Source organism: Drosophila guanche, unplaced genomic scaffold (assembly GCF_900245975.1).
Source record: "Drosophila guanche unplaced genomic scaffold, DGUA_6, whole genome shotgun sequence".
NCBI lineage: Eukaryota > Metazoa > Arthropoda > Insecta > Diptera > Drosophilidae > Drosophila > Drosophila guanche.
Window position 1 is genome coordinate 1424448 of NW_022995753.1, and position 17327 is coordinate 1441774.

The 17327-nt window shown below is 38.7% G+C and overlaps 1 protein-coding gene across 2 annotated transcripts; it reads left to right on the forward strand.

Annotated features, from left to right (window-relative positions):
* The first annotated feature begins 3643 nt into the window (after positions 1-3643).
* LOC117588381 (low-density lipoprotein receptor-related protein 4) lies at positions 3644-11338 on the forward strand. Of its 2 annotated transcripts, none has more exons than XM_034279605.1 (13): positions 3644-3911; positions 4512-5875; positions 5944-6065; positions 6130-6321; positions 6385-7850; positions 7965-8180; positions 8243-9468; positions 9542-9933; positions 10000-10125; positions 10193-10310; positions 10375-10864; positions 10934-11091; positions 11150-11338. In XM_034279605.1, exons 1-13 carry the CDS (start codon positions 3860-3862, stop codon positions 11285-11287), a joined length of 6060 nt encoding a protein of 2019 aa, XP_034135496.1. In that variant the 5' UTR covers positions 3644-3859; the 3' UTR covers positions 11288-11338. The 2 variants fall into 2 exon arrangements, with proteins under 2 accessions (XP_034135496.1, XP_034135495.1); XM_034279604.1 differs by having other exon boundaries at positions 3645-3911; positions 11147-11338.
* Positions 11339-17327: the final 5989 nt, after the last annotated feature.

Sequence of the window (17327 nt, forward strand, 5' to 3'; positions counted from 1 at the left end):
GATTTTTGGTGGCAGGTCTATTAGTATTTGTATAAGTATAGCTAAATATTCTTTTAATTTTGAAACTAACTATATTTTGCATAAATTCATCATAAGAGTACTAAAAATATCATTCAGCTTATATACATTTTAAAGTTTTCACAGATCTAATTTCTCTTTTTTTTTGTTTGACCAGTTATACCTACATCTGAAGTTTTACACGACATCTATAACAAAAGGTTCACCACATTTTTCGACAACAGTTATTTCCAAACAAAAAGGAGATGGGCCAAAAAAACTGTCTTAAGTATTATAATTCAATTAAAGTTCATTAGCTTGTGCTGGGAAATTCTCTAACCTTATTTTATAACTAGCTGTTTAAAAATTATTCAAACACAGACACAAACCGAGCAACCAATTAATAAAATGTATTAAGTTTACTAAATGAATATGTAAAAAACAAAAAGTAATATTTTAAACAAAACTAAAATTCCCGGAAGGTATTTTTCAAATTACAAGTAAAAAATTATACACCTAATATTCTTGAATTCTTCGGCAGAAGTGAAAGACATATTGCGATTTATATAAGAGTATAAACACTCATAGGCAATTATGCAGATTTCCTAAAGAACCGCATATATAATTTCATTAATTTGAAAATCAAAATTAAAAAATTCCTCATATACATACCTATCCAAATCTGTCTTAATTATGATAATGTGTAATTAATTAAATAATGGAAAAAGTTCTGTAATATACTGTTAACGAAACTGTCTGTGTTTTATACAAAATCAATGTTTTTTCCAAGATGTATTTACATATGTTTAAAATTCTTGCATGTCACCATTTTGTTTACAAAATATACCAATATTCCACTTTTTGAACTTTTTTTTGAACTATGTTCAGTTTGCTGTTTCTATAGAACATATACCCATACGTATGTATGTATATTCCATGAATTATTGTACTATTATTCGAATTATTATTTTTTGTAATTTATATTATATCTATAAATATTGAAAATAAAGATTCAACTAGAAATAAAGTGTTAACGTTTTTCACCTGCGAAAATATGTATACGTTTTTTAGAGGTACGAGTGTTGGAGATGCAGAGAAATTTGCATTTGCCTCCCGTTCTTTTGCATGCCGCTCGTGGCTCTCATTCATCCGAGGTCCTGTTACTTGGCTTGTGGTCAGCCGCGCGCTCTCTCTCTCTCTCTCTCGGCTTCTGCTGTGGAAGCATCTCGCCGCTCTCGCTCTCTTTTCCTGGCCCAGCATCTGATGCTGCTGTTGCTCTCTGCTGTTTTTGGATCTGCAACTACGGGACTTTCATACACGCGGTGCATGTACTTTTCCATCGGCGTCTACAATGCTTTCCACCTGCTTCGTAACAAAATCAGGCTCTTGGCCTCATTACCAGTTATTCAAAGGTTCTTGCTTTGAAATACTCTGATCCTTTGTGGGTTATATTTAGGCGTGACTCCGAACGTTTTGACGCTAACGACCGCTTCTTACAACGTTTCTCCTAGTTTTAATTTGTTACATATCCTGCACCATTGTAACAGGACGATAGCTATGCATTGTCAACAAGTTGAATCACAATACTCAGATCCCAAGCATCTGCGCGCTGTCCACGTGGAGGTGGTTGGAACTAGGACCTGTCCACGTCATGTGGCTTTTTCCTACATATCAGATAAAGAGACACAAATTTGGTTATCCTCATGAAAAATGAGGTGGAACATTTTAGGGCACGTCTAAAGTCGCGCCCAAACTTTTATACCAGGTACTCAATTGTGTGGGATTATGATTTTTGTTTCTACATTCTACGCATCTACATCTACATCTACATCTTCGTTACTTCTCACGAGGAACGGCGCCCTCTGGCGAGAAGGAGAGTGAGCTGGCAACTGTTTCGCTGGGGGTTACGCACCCCCAGCTGAAAACTAAATTCTTCATTCTGGTTAAATTAAAGATCCGATCTGATCCAGATTCGAATAGAATAGATTGCGTTTTTGGCTTTCTCGTATCTTTAAAAATGTGAATGCAGCAGCAGGGTTTCGTCTTTTGCAGGATAGGAACGGCGCGGGTCGAAATCTTGATCTTTTAATAGGATACAACAGTGTTTTCCGACAACTTGAATTTACGTACAAAATACATATGTAATAATATTTCTAAAAGATTAAAAATGTACACAAAAAGAAATAGCTAGACACAGATAAAGAGAACCAGTTGTTTTTTTAATTGGCTGCTATTCAATTATGTAATCTTTGTGTATATATGCTCCTATCACTGTTTTGACTTCACCCTCAATGGCAACATCAAAAGCTACGCCCACAGCAAGCTTGATTTTGAAAAGCTAAAGCTCAAGTGTAAAGAGAAAACTTTTAATATCAAATGGGACTTTCAGTGAATCGTTCCTTTGACTGCCTGCGCTTTTGAACTGAGGGATGCTGTAATCTAAAGGTACTTTACATTTGTCATTTTACCAAGCACGACGACACAAGCTCTGTGCTTTATCCATTCGCATGTGCGAAAAACAGGACTACAATCCGATTAAAGACAGACACACCAGCATGGACATACATATGTTCATATTAAAAACTTCGAGCGGGGTGTAAATAAATGTGCAGTAAACGGCAAAAGTAAAAATCTACCTAAAGTGTATTATTATGTGATACATTTTCACCTGCATACTTACATATGTATGAGTATATAAACATTTATATACGTATCGTGCAGTTATTTTCATATTAAAGTGTATACCGCGCATGCTTCACATGTTCCTGTGGCTGCGCCTTTATGTAGGCAACATTTATCTGTATATTTAAGAAAAATTTGAATATTTTCTAAAATTGCAAATACAGATAGTAACAGCGCATATTAATATACATTTAAAGCATTTTAAATATAAAAATCTTGTAAAAGGATACATATGTAAGCCGAGCGACATATGTATGTACTTTTTGTCCAGCCCAGCATCATTGCTCCATAGCTTTTATTATTGGGGTAGCCACATACACACATACATATGTATCAAGAATTTTGTGAGCCTTTGTTTAAAAATAAATGCGAGTTTGATTGTGTAATCTGCCTAATAACGCACGTGAATAGTTGTCAAATAAATAAAAGACATTAAATTGAACAAACAAATAATTTGGAAAAAACAAAACAAATATATTTCTACTTGTATGTATATGTATATGTGTATGTACTGCATGTGTACGTGTTGCAACATTTTCCTCACCGAATGTATACCACACATACACATACATAGAGAGGACATCAACAACAAAAATGGACAAGAGACTGTTCTCATGACGTTGTTATATTTTAAACAGTTTTAAAAACCTAGATGGAAAATGTAAAAAACTAAAAACCCGAAAAACATTTGTGCCGAGAACGTTTTTGCCGACGAAACTGCTCCGTCCAGAGCCGAACTAACATACTTTTCTTTGCAGAATTAGTGCCAAATTAAGAATGTAAAAAACTTGACCATACTCTCAAAATGAACTCAAAGATTACAATGATAATTATCAGTGACTAAAAATAATATATCCATGTATGTTAACATATGTACTCAAGCACTTATGTACATATTGTATGTATATATAGTGCTATGTTAAAATGAAATGGCTCAAACACACATTTTGTCATATGTATGCAGTGAAAAATAACTTCATGTAGCGCATGCATGTGTATAACATATTATTGTTACACCAACTCATCCATATATTAACTGAAGTACAAAAGTCCAGCTACAAAAAACGCAACCGCTCCGCCTGAATAGGCACATCTCCTAACACTTAAACGTGAAGAAAGCTCGAATCCCGGAGACAACGGCTCGCCCAGGAGTGTTCCAGTTTGTTTATGGTGCTTGGCAATGTATTGGATACCCTTTCTATTTCGCTCATTGGGTTGCTTTGTATGGTTGTGTAAGTATTTCTTTAAATTAAAAATATATCTTTTATCACATTCTTTCATCAGTAGCCGTCCGTATATTTTTGACAACAAGTTCTTAGAGACCATAAAAGCTGGAATAAACAAATGTTGTGTGCAGACGCAGTGAAATCACACTGAATCAAGTTTGTTTAAATATTTCGTTCCACACCCACAAAGGCCGAAAATCTATGGCATTCACGATTTTAAAAATACGAGAAAACCAAAAACGGAGTTCTGTAGATAATGGCCGTATCTATCAGATACCCGAACTAGGATCAGATCTGATCATTATAATAGCCGGACAGAATAAATTAATTAATATTGTCTCTCGCTCTCACTGCCTTGTGCAGTGGCGGTCCTCTAGCGGATGACAACGATCTAAAAGAGCGTGCTGATTTGAAGAGTGCTATAGATGAAATAAAGAAAAAAACACACAGTATACTGTTGCTGACTCTCCTGCCTTATGTGCTCTCCCTTCCTCTATTTATCTTTCACACACTCAGAGTAGCATATTAGTTCTTTCCTTCTATCCGACCAACGTAAATCACAGCATAATTAACATCATTTTGAAAATAATTTTTTTTTTTAAATAGGTTTCGGATTTGCATACTCAACAAGATTTGGCGGTGAGCAATATGAGCATAGTCCTACAAATGGTGGCAGTAGCCATGGCGATCTAAATGTGGGCACGGTTTCTATAAATACGTCCGGACGTCAGGATTTGTTGAAGAAGCACCAACTGCGCTTGGGAAGCAAGACTGCTTATCTAGGCAACGATGAGGAATTTGATGAAAATAAGTTGGCAAAGAACTTTCCGAACAATGATGAGAAACTTATCTCTTTGTCAGACTACCCACCATATCAGAACCGAAAAGATAACAACAAGAAAGCCGAAAATGATGGGCCAGGAGCATATGATCCTGTATTTACCATGGAAACCATTATCCCATATAAAACAGGAAGTTCAGACAACTCAAACAATGGCGACACTCCAAAGTTTCGCAATATTGGAGCGCAGAAAAGTCGAACGGATGTAATTGGCCAACGAGAAGGTGATCGTAAGAAAAACTCACGTGGACGTGATGGCTTTATAGGCGGAGCGAATAATAAACAAAAACCCTTTCGAGTAAATCTGGCAGTACTTGTCCAGGATGATCCCAGTCAACTAGGTGAAACCGTTAGCAGCTGCCAGAATCACAGTGATGGATCCAGCGAGAATACGTGCAAAAATCATGAGGATTTGGTCCCCAAGCTGCAAATGGACTGCGAAAAGAGTGGCATACACGTAATGTGTCCGAAAACATTTCGATGTATCTTTAAGTACTGGCTTTGCGATGGCGACGATGATTGTGGCGATTACTCGGATGAAACACATTGCGGAGCATACACCAACTGCACGGATGATCAATTTCAGTGCCAGAACGGCTTTTGCATTCCACGAACATGGCTCTGCGATGGTGAAAATGACTGCAAGGACTTCTCCGACGAAGCGCACTGTAATCGATCTCGATGTACTGAAGAGCATTTCACCTGCAACGATGGATATTGTATTTCTTTGGCGTTTCGGTGTGATGGCGAGCGCGACTGCAATGATAACTCGGATGAGTTTAAATGTGCGGCAGTGATAAACATCTGCCCCGAAGGCGAATTTAAGTGTCGTGGTGGATTGGGTGGCGCAGGAGGCCCTAGCGGACAATGTATACTAAATCGTTTTCGCTGTGATGGTGATAATGATTGCGGCGACTGGAGTGATGAAGAAAATTGCCCACAAAAACCATCTTTGTGCACATCAAATGAATACAAATGCTCAGATGGAACTTGCATTCCAAAACGCTGGAAATGTGATAAGGAGCAGGACTGTGATGGCGGTGAAGATGAAAATGACTGTGGGATAGTCGAGCATCCATTAACCTGCGGATCTGACGAGTTCTCCTGCAACAATGGACGCTGCATTTTGGTAACATATACGATTTTGGATGCAGTTTAATATATACTTACGTGTGCAAATTTTATAAAATTTCCTAGCGTACCTGGCTGTGTGATGGTTATGCAGACTGTTCTTCAGCTGAGGATGAGGTTGACTGCCACCTACAGTGTGACCCTGGGCAATTTTTATGCCCCACAAAGCAAAACGTCACTAACTTAAAGTTAGTAAAATGTGACAAACGAGTAACGAAAATATATTATTAATTGATTTGCAATCATTTTCAGAATATGCGTGCATCAGAAACACGTGTGCGACGGCCACAACGACTGTCCTTCTGGTGAAGATGAGGCGAACTGTCCCGAGGAGCAAAGCTGTTTGGAACCCAAACAGTGTGAACAGCTTTGTATAAAAACAAAGAACGGTTCTGACGAGTGTGCCTGCCGGCTTGGTTACCTTATGGATAAAAATAAAGTAAAGTAAGTGTTAAGTGAAGTAAATTCATTTTGAACGGTATCTGTAATCCAATAATTTTTGTTTAGCTGCACCGATATCGATGAGTGCCAATACCTGACTAGTCCAGTCTGCTCGCAAAAGTGCCAAAATACGCTGGGATCATTTATATGCGCATGTGAAGTGGGTTACATTCTTCGACCTGATTTGAGATCTTGTAAAGCGTTAGGTGGCGCCATGACTCTGTTGGTGGCCAATCGTTGGGATATACGGCGTGTTACGCTGAGCAACAATCGCTATACAGCTGTAGTAAAAGGACTACACAATGCGATTGCCTTAGATTTTCACTATCGCAAGGGTCTGATGTTTTGGTCTGATGTGTCTACGGATGTCATCAAAATGGTATTCATGAATGGAACACGAGTTCGCGACGTCATTAAGTGGGGCTTAGAGTCCCCCGGCGGAATAGCAGTGGACTGGATTCATGACTTACTCTTTTGGACTGATTCGGGTACTCGACGAGTCGAGGTATCAAATTTCCAAGGCAACTTACGCACGGTAATCGCTTCAAATGATTTGGATAAGCCTCGTGCCATTGTCATTCATCCAGGCGAGGCATTAGCATTCTGGAGCGACTGGGGACCAAATCCAAAAATTGAGCGCGCCAATATGGATGGATCACAGCGACAAGTGATTATATCAAAAGGTGTCACCTGGCCCAATGGTCTAGCCATTGACTACCCAAATCGAAAAATCTATTGGGCTGACGCAAAGCAACATGCCATCGAATGCTCCAATCTGGATGGCAGTGAACGCATTAAAATTCTCAGCACTCACCTGCCACATCCGTTTGCTTTGACCATCTTCGAAGACACCATGTACTGGACAGACTGGAACACAAAGACAGTGTCTGCAGCCAACAAAATAACTGGAAGTGAATTCAAAGCGGTTCATGAAAACTTTCATTTTCCCATGGATATTCATGCCTATCACCCAGCGCGCCAACCCGAATACCCAGACCGTTGCCAAAAGGACCGAAGAGGCTTGCGTGGTGGCTGCTCTCATTTGTGTTTGCCAAAGAAAACGTCACGCCGGTGTGGCTGTCCCATTGGCCTTTCATTAAAGGACGATGGCAAGACATGCAAAAGTACCGCAGATAAATTGGTACTGGTAGCACGGCGAAAGGATATACGCTTGAGGCAACTTAAAAACAATCATGCAGAGCCAAGCGAGGTGGATATGATTGTGCCACTGGACAACCTTAAGCACGCCGTGGCACTAGATTGGTGCAGTGACACAGACTTCATTTATTGGACGGATGTAGAGCGTAGTACAATTAATAAAGCACACATTAACGGCAGCTACCAGCAACGTGTGGTGCACTCAAATTTAGTTTCGCCTGTGGGATTAGCCTTAGATTGGATTACTGATAAACTTTATTGGACAGACCCATCAACGAATCGCATTGAAGTGGCCACAACGAATGGTAAAATGCGTACTTTGCTCATTTGGGAACATTTATACAAGCCCAGAGATATTGTCGTCAATCCCATCGGTGAGTTAAATCCAGTCACTGCACAGATATCTAAGCCATAGAGTATTGACAGTACATTTCACCAGACAGACAATACCTAACAATACCTTTTATATTATCTCTTTCATTATAAAGATGGCCTTATGTTTTGGTCCGATTGGGGAGAAGAACCAATGATTGAACGTTCGAATATGGATGGTCATGATCGCGTTATTATATCCTCAAAAAGACTTATATATCCAAATGGATTAGCCATCGACTTCGATAAAAGTAAATTGTATTTCGTTGATGGCGGCACGAAGACTTTGGAGTATATGAACTTTAATGGAAGCGATCGTCGAGTAATTTTAAGTGAGTAAACAAACAAAATTGATGATCCCATTCGCGGTAGATAAAATCGTATTGTCTAACAGATAGCCTCAAGCATCCGTTTGGACTCGACGTGAGTGATGGACGTGTGTACTGGACCGATTGGGATACCAAATCTGTAATGAGTGCGGATAAACTCACTGGAAAAGATTTAAGCGTAATAATCGCAAATACCAGTGATCTAATGGACGTACGTGTTTTTCATCGCACTCGAAGGCGGGCATTTAATGCATGTGACAAGGACAATGGTGGCTGTTCGCACTTGTGCCTGCTGAATCCGACAAGTTACACTTGTGCCTGCGCTGTTGGAGTACAGCTCAAGGAGGATAAGCGCACGTGTTCCGAAGGTCCTACGAAGTACATCATTTTCGCACATAGAATTGATATACGACAAATATCCTTAGACTTTGACCACTTGATTGACGTGGTGCTGCCACTTCCCCCAATATCAAATGCTGTTGCTCTGGATGTTGACAGAGATACAGGAAACATTTTTTGGTCAGACACCACCGAGAACGTCATAATGAGTTCAAGTCCCGATGGACTGCACGTTAACAAAGTGGTTGGGGACAGCTTAGATAATCCTGATGGCTTGGTGGTCGATTCAATTGGTCGTACAATTTATTGGGCAGATGCAGGACGCCACACAATCGAAGTGGCAAGTCTTGATGGCAGCAACCGGCATATTATAGCCTACAAGGATCTCGAGTCTCCGCGCGGTCTCGCTCTTGACTATGAAGCGGGTCTATTATTTTGGACTGATTGGGGGCATTATCGCAAGATCGAGCGTTCCTATTTAGATGGTAATGAACGATCACGAATTGTGTCTGCCAACCTCGGATGGCCAAATGGCCTATCCCTTGATTTAAAGAGCAAGCGCATCTATTGGGTGGATGCCCGCCTCAAGACTATTGATTCCTGTGACTACACAGGAAACCAGCGCAAGCTAATAATGTCCTCCCTACACCATCCTTATGCCTTGGCTCTCACTGAAGAACATATTTATTGGACAGACTGGAAGTCGAAAGCCTTGCACATGACTGAAAGGCGAAACATAAGCGCAAAACATGATGTAATGACCAACATTGATGGCCTTATGGATATTAAAGTCATTTACCAGCATCAACAAATGACGAAAAACGTGTGTGGGCGCAACAATGGTGGATGCTCGCACCTTTGTTTACGGAATCCATCAAGCTACTCATGCCAATGCCCCATTGGACTGCGGTTGCAAGAAAATAGTACAAAACAATGTCAGAGTCTTCCCGATGTAAGCATTGACCAAAAACAAACCAAATCAACTAAGGATGATTCATCTAATGAAAGCTATTTATTTTTTACAGGACTACCTCCTCATAGCGCTGCGCTCTGGAATTGGTATGATTTCATTAAATACTGGAGACTACATGGACGTGGTATTGCCCATAAGTGGAGTTCATGGTGCTGTTGTTCTCGATTATCACTATCGGAAAAATTTCCTTTTCTTTGCCGATGTGAATTTGGATGTTATACGGAGAGTGAATCTGTTGAACTTGACCGATAGCAAGGTTATAATGAGCACAGAAGTGCTAACACCCAATGGTATAGCTGTTGACTGGATTGCGGACAATCTATACTGGTCCGATACTGATCGCAAGCTGATCGAAGTTGCACGGATTGATGGCAGCTGCCGTAAAAGAATAGTCGAAGATGACCTGGGTGACCCACGGTCCCTAATTGTCCATCCGAAAAAAGCGTAAGCATTCATTCATAAGCTTTTCTATATCCAGAGTGATAATTTGACTTTTTTTTCTACTCTCAGCTTTCTGTTTTGGACAGATTGGAGTTCGCCTGCGAAGATCGAGCGTAGCTACTTAGACGGTACCAATCGTACGGTAATTGTGACTTCCGGAATTGGCTTTCCAACAGGCCTTACAATTGATTTCGAGTGAGCTTACCACAGGCGGTCCTACTAATTAAAGTATATTATAAGCGATATCATTTATTTCAACTAGTAACCGTCGTCTTCTCTGGGCTGACGCTTTGGAAGACAATATTGGCCAAGTAGACTTTAATGGCAAGCGCCGTCAGACTATTGTACAGTACGCACCGCACCCATTTGGTTTAACCATGGTAAGAATTCCTCCTTTTGAGTACAGTACAGTTACGCATAGCTGGATAATATTTGTTTTTAAAGTTTGACAGCAATATCTTCTGGACGGACTGGTACAATAAGTCGGTGTACCGTTCACAGAGTGCACCACGAAGTGGATACATAAAAGTGCGCGATGGCTTAAGTGGTGCATTGGACATACGAGCCGTCTCATTGCAGCGCCAGGCCAAAAGTTGGAATCACTGTGCTCAGGAAAATGGTGGTTGCTCGCATTTGTGCTTATATCGTGCAGTTGATTATGTGTGCGCCTGCCCGGACCGGTCCGATCCAAAGGATCCTGTATGTTCCACACGGCCCAAGGCTTTGGTTCATACACGATTGGATAGCGATCAACAGGCGGAATACTCAGATGAACTACCCGATGATTCTGCTCCGCCGAAACAGTTTGGTGACTTAAACACCGAAGATGAACATTATAACAATCACAAAATTGATAATGAGCGGGAGTTTTTTGTTCTCGTCGCGCTAGGCGTGGTCATTATCATGGTTGTTATAATAATACTTGTTATTTTCAGTAAGGCGCCCTCCATTAATTGCTAATTAATTAATTACGTGTTATATTGATCATAAATAATATTTTCAGTGCTTGCTTTCAACACAAATCGAAAAAAGAAGAAGCGCAACACTCGCGGTTCCAGTAGATCTGTACTCACATTTTCAAATCCAAATTACAACATCGATGGTACACCCATGGAACCAAAAACGAATATTTGGAAGAGATTTAAATACGATAAATCGAATGTAAGATATATTAATAACCTGTTTATGTTTTTTGCCATTCTAAATATATAATCAGCAGGAACGCGTGGGAGCTTATGAAGAGCGAAGCTTGACTACAGAAACGGCATCTTCTAGTCTATTCGTGCCGACACCATCGCCGATGGCATCACCGTCAACGAAAACAATCCAACTGACAACGCTCTCGACTATCACATAAATTGCGAAAAACATGAATGGCTTTATATAAGCAAGTCACATAGCATATTTAAGAACAAAACAAACTCTTATAAACATAAAATTCTGTAAAAATGATCATAAATATGATGTGCAAGCTCCTTACCTGGAAACAGCTTTCTCGGTCTCCTCAGACTGTTTTTGGCTTTACTTAAATGTACTTGTTAGAACTCCGAAAGTGATATTTTAAAGTTTATTTTCACACACTACAGCAACAAATAGTTTTAACATTCTTCAATGTACAACATCACATTAGTTGGGAGTTTTCTTATTTATTCACCATTCTCTGCTTAAAAGACTAACAAGAATTTTTCAAATCTTAATCCATTTGCCTATTTGACAGTATTCACAATACTTTACTATTTATTATAATATTACGTAGAGCGGATCTCAAGTTGATGGAGGGTGCGAGATAACAAGGCGTCTTGTTTCATAGATAACAGATGCAGCAAAACAATGAGGAACGCTGTGAATCGCTCTCATACGCGACTCTACTTTTACACCCTGCACTCAGTAAGTATTCCAGTATTCAAGACGAGGCTGTCCACGAAGTATCCATTCAGAGAACGGCAAAAATCTCGTAGGCTTAGCAACTTTGCTATTCCGTGACTTCTCAGAAGCGTTCAAGGATCCTGAGACTGATACGTAAAGTCATCAGACCCTCTGATTAACGAAAAGCGAAAACTGTCTGTGGCGTATAGATTTTTTTTAAGGCGGGACGAAATGAAGTATGTATCCGCACGATAAGTTTGATACGCGCCTGTCAGCAGGCGCACAGGCGTGAGTTCCTAGCCGTCGCTTGAGTCCTGAGTCCTGAGAGCTTATAGAGGTCTGGACTTCCTGACAGCCTCGATCCCGACGAAAACTGCTGCTTCTGCGGTCAAAAGCGTGCTGCCCACCGCCTGTAGGAGTAGGTTCTTTGCAGAATTGACTCGAATCCTCGCACTGAGTTCGCCAACTCCTCGATCGCAGAGCGCTTACGTGGCGACTCGCAACTTCTAAATTAACCGCTTTTGGACGCAAAACAAACCAAAAGGCAGCCATAAAAAGTTGGCTGGCTCTTCTGGCGAAGAGCTCGTTGCAACGAATTTATATTAAAAGTAAGTAATTCACTGGTTACGATCAAGCGCTTTTTATATGATCTTTATTGGTAACTTAGGGATAGTCATATTGGCCACCACAAACTTGTTTCCACGTCAGTTGTAGTCTCACTGGTGATACGGCTATGCGTTCGACTTACATAGCTCACGCACGGTACACGTACTCAACCTCGCACACAACGCCTCTCCTTGTGCTCGCCTTGGGGATGACGCGTTACCTGTTGGGCCTTTCCTGGGCCTTACTCGGACGACTCTCAGGCCTCGCTCAATATGCTGTCTGGAGCTCTCCAGACGTGGCTCTCGTGGAAAACGGTTGGGGGTTTTGACTCGTCCAGATCCTTGTCCGCCACGCACAGCTACGAACACAATGGGTTCGGCCTTCTTGTCTACTCACCACAAGCGGTGGCTCTGCCTTGTATGCCTTTTGTCCGAAAAGTTCTAATCGCGTTGGTTGGATCGCACTCGGATTTACTCGGATCCGCCAGTGTACCTTCGCTTTTTTGCTGTATATAAAATGTTCACTTTGAGTCAATTGCCAATTTATTGTCGCTGTTTTCCAATGATATTAGTGTGCTCAGGAAATTGAAATGTGAATTGTGAATCGTAAAATTGTTCTTTTAGTCCTTCTGAAAGTGTATTATAATTAAATACTATTAAATTACTTGAAAAACATATTTGCAAATTCAAGATATAATTTTTATTCAATTTTATTTCTATTGTTCGGCATTTTTATATTTTACAGAATTTTAACTCATTTGATTTTGTTTGTGTTGCTTATCTAAAAAACTTTTTTTTTTTTACATATGTATAAAAATGATGTACTCAGTAAATGTCCGTAAGCATGTATTATATTAATACACACATTTTATATGACTTAATCAATGACTACTGTATACGTTAGTTTAAAAGCAATCACGAAATTTTAACTTCAAGTATAAATAATATTTATTTTTCTGAATATATGTATAATCAAAAAAAAATATATCAATCGTTCTGGCATTGTATCTACATACATACATTTGTACATATGTATATGTACATATATGGCAAAGTGTTCCGGCTCGGATCACTGAGCCTGAAGATAAATAAAACTTATGTTTATGCATTTTGGAATTATTATCTTTTCAAAAATTATAAAAATAAAATATAATTTAGCATGTTTTTCATGCTCAAAATATTTTAATTTTCTCGTGATTTGATTTGGCAAAATTTTGAAACATATCAAATTTCAATTTTAAATTGGTTGGACTATTTTTAGATATATTAAAAATTTCGGGTGCCGATATATATATCAAGGAATTAGATACTTTATAGGATCGCAGACGTTTCCTTTTTGACGTGAAAAATAATAATGACAAGTGTAACAATAAGCAGAACCCTGCAGTCGCCTTCCACACCATTAAGATTATTTCTTGACTACGAAATACATAGAATTACTACAATTCAACAGGTTATCGCTATTCTAACCACTTTCTGACAAGAACAGGACATGAGGTATCAAAACTTTGAATTCACATAATTTTCGTTTTCAATGCTTTGCATTTTGCACGGGATCTTAGTTTCTTCATTTTTTAACAATTATACGATTACTAATATTGGTAGAGTGAATCATTATGTTACTGTGACCAGTTAAAGTTTCCTATCTTTGAAATTGATGACGAAGGGTTTTCTCTGTTTGGCTTTTTGGCTGTTTTAGACCTTTTGGTCTGCGAGAAGTCGACTCTAAACGGGAAAACATGGATAGCTTGAGTCTTTGATATTTATATAAGAATATCTCATTTCATCAGGTCAACAAAATGATTACATTCATGTTATATACAAATAATAAAGTCCGGTTTTGTAAGAGTATAAAAAAAAAATACAAGTGGGCAAATGAAAACTATTGGACTTTGCACATGACAAAAATTAATGTGAAAGCCTGAATGCGCAGCTGTAAAATTTTAAAATTATGCAAATGGAAAAATTAAAAAAAAAAAAGAATGTTACCAAGAAAATCCTATAATATATTACACATATATAAGTAAATGGACTACAATAAAATGTGGTTTACTTGCTAAACTATTCGATATTGAATATGCTAATAATGAATGCCACTTACAAACAAAAGTCTAAAAACTGTAGAAGAAATGGTAAATAATTTCGACTTCGGCTTAATTCATCCCATCGCTACAAAAAAAAACGAGAAGGGACGTGTGAGACGCTTCTTACGCGTCACAACTTTTACACCCGGTATTCAGTCAGTAAATATGTATGTGCATTTGTATGCATGTTACCTTAGTATAATACATATGTAACCTCATGATTTTTTCGATTTCTTTACATTTAACAGTTTTTATACATCTGTAATTTACATCTACATCACCACTCACACCAACACGCCTTTTAGCAGCCACTCTTTCGCAGAGCAGAACCCTGCACAAGGCAGAGTGTGCGAGCGAGCAAGAATTAGCAAGAATAAGCAAAACCACTGGATGGGGTGGGGGGGTAGCTGATGCAAATGAATTTCTTCATTCTGACCATAAACATTTTTTAAAGAACTGCGTTTTTATTTTTCTCTTATCTTTAAAGTTGTGCCTTTTCCTTTGTGGCTGCGGAAGGGGGAAGGGCGAAATTTTAAAATAAACTTTTAACAGAGTGAATTTCCAGCAACCTGGATGTTTCTGTGCGTTACATACATCCACTTTCGACCACAAATACAATATACCCTATTTACTCTTCGAGTACCGGGTATAAACAACATGCTAAAGGTAGGCTCTTCGAATTCAGAGTGAAAACGAGAAGGGACGTGTGAGACGCTTCTTACGCGTCACAACTTTTATAAATGGTACTCAGTACTACATCTGCATCTTAGCGGTGTTTTGTCAAATTTTACATTTTTTCTTCATCTTTCATCTACATCTACAACACTTCTCACGCCAACACGCTCCTTTAGCTCGCTCCCCTTCCCTAGACCCACACACTGCAGACTCGCGGCAGACGCAGTGGCCGCACACAGCAGAAGCAGAGTGTAAATGAGAGAATGTGAAAAAAAACAAATATAAACTGCGGGACGGGGTGGGTTTAGCCACTGCAAATTAATTTCTTCATTGTGGCTATAATAATGATCCAATTGGATCCCAATTTGGTGATCTGATAGATATGGTCATTCCCTACGGAACGGCATTTTTAGTTTGTTTATCTTCAAAATTGATTTTGAAGGTTTTCGCCCTTTTGCCGGGGCGGTGCTCATTTTTGAAATACACTTGTAACAGTGTGAGCATACAGAATTCTGGATGCAAAATTTGGTGACTCCAGCATTTATGGTCTCTGAGATCCAGGCGCTCAACAAGACGGACGGACAGACAGACATGGCTCAATCGACTCGGCTATTGATGCTGATCAAGAATATATATACTTTATGGGGTCGGAAACGTTTCCTTCTGTGTTTTACATACTTTGTGCACAAATACAATATACCCTATTTACTCTTCGAGTACCGGGTATAAAAATGATATGCACAGTAACCAAATCAGTGTTTTTTTACAATTGTTAATAAAGAACCAATTTTGAACGAATATATGTGGATATTTTCATTAATTAAAATTTATTGCGATAATTGAGAAAGAACTTGTAATCCTTTTCAGCTAAGGCCCGCTACGCCATAGCTTCGCGAGGAAATACATATATTGTTTCAGAAACGCCATCTGTTAGATAAGGTATTTCTCTCTGTGTATGTATGAAATTGTGTATGCCAGAGATTTTCACTCTTTATTGGGTCAAAAGAAAGCTGGGCAAAGCTTTGAAATAAACTTTTAAGAGTGTGATGTCACAGGGAAAGCTGGATACAAAGTTTGGTAACTCGAGATCTAGGTCCTCAACAAGACGGACGGACAGGCGGAAGACAGACATGGCTATATCGACTCGGCTATTGCTTCTGATCAAGAATATGGGGAGGAATCTTTTCTTTTTGTGCGTTATGCAAAACTAATATATCCATAAACAGTACGAGTACCAGGTATGTATAATAAATACCAACTGTGCATTCAACTAAAATGGGGAATTTATTTATTAACATTTTTGTTTACCCAAAACTAAGCCTAAGCTGAATAGTTTGCAACTAGTTTGAGTTTTTTACAAGTAATACTTAACTTATTTACATAATTACAGTTTTAAAAAATTTGTATGTATTAATTTTCTGATGCGTTTGTAACTGACAAAAAAACTTTTGTAAATACCATTAAAAAAAAATGCCGGAATTTAAGCGAGTTTTAATGGAATAATTAATGTAATTAATCGGTGTCTTTTTTCATGAAAACTTACATTGATATCCAATACATGCAATATTGCACAAAACTGTTAATATCAGCATTGAACTTATTAACTTGTTAATCAAATCAGTAGAAGTATGAGTCAAAAGGAACCTCAACATAACTTACTATCTACATATAAGGTGTGCGAAAGAAGTCACCTTACAAACATAAAAATCCTTACACAATTTTAAAATTTTATTAATTTCATACTAAAGTCAACAATATAACAATTCAAAAAAGGCCAAAGAAAGTTTTGTATACATTTGAAATATTTTTAATTAATTAAATTAATATTTTCCGTAACGAAATTAGTGAACCTTTAATTTCATTAGAATGGTATTTTCTTAAATTTTCTTATATTTAAAATTATAAAAGGGTATTCAATTGCCTAAATGTGGCCTCCTTTGCTATTTAAAACCTTTGTAATGCGTCCTGGCATTGAAAGGATCAATGTTTGGAGTAAGGATACATCCGATTCCGCCCACTCCTTTACTATTGCCTCTTTCAACTCTTGTACTGTTGTAAATTGCCTTCCGTGCATGTAAACTTTGGCAGAAAGTATGCCCCAAAGGTTTTCAATAGGGTTGAGATCAGGGCTTTTTGCTGCCCATTTTAAAAGCGGAATTTGTCGGTA

Bases quoted from the DNA above. Each gene is read 5' to 3' on its own strand.
- LOC117588381 (XM_034279604.1), top strand. From the start codon at position 3,860: ATGTATTGGATACCCTTTCTATTTCGCTCATTGGGTTGCTTTGTATGG. The intron at 9,469-9,541 runs GTAAGCATTGAC...TATTTTTTACAG, and splicing joins AATGTCAGAGTCTTCCCGAT to GACTACCTCCTCATAGCGCT. The intron at 10,865-10,933 runs GTAAGGCGCCCT...TAATATTTTCAG, and splicing joins AATAATACTTGTTATTTTCA to TGCTTGCTTTCAACACAAAT.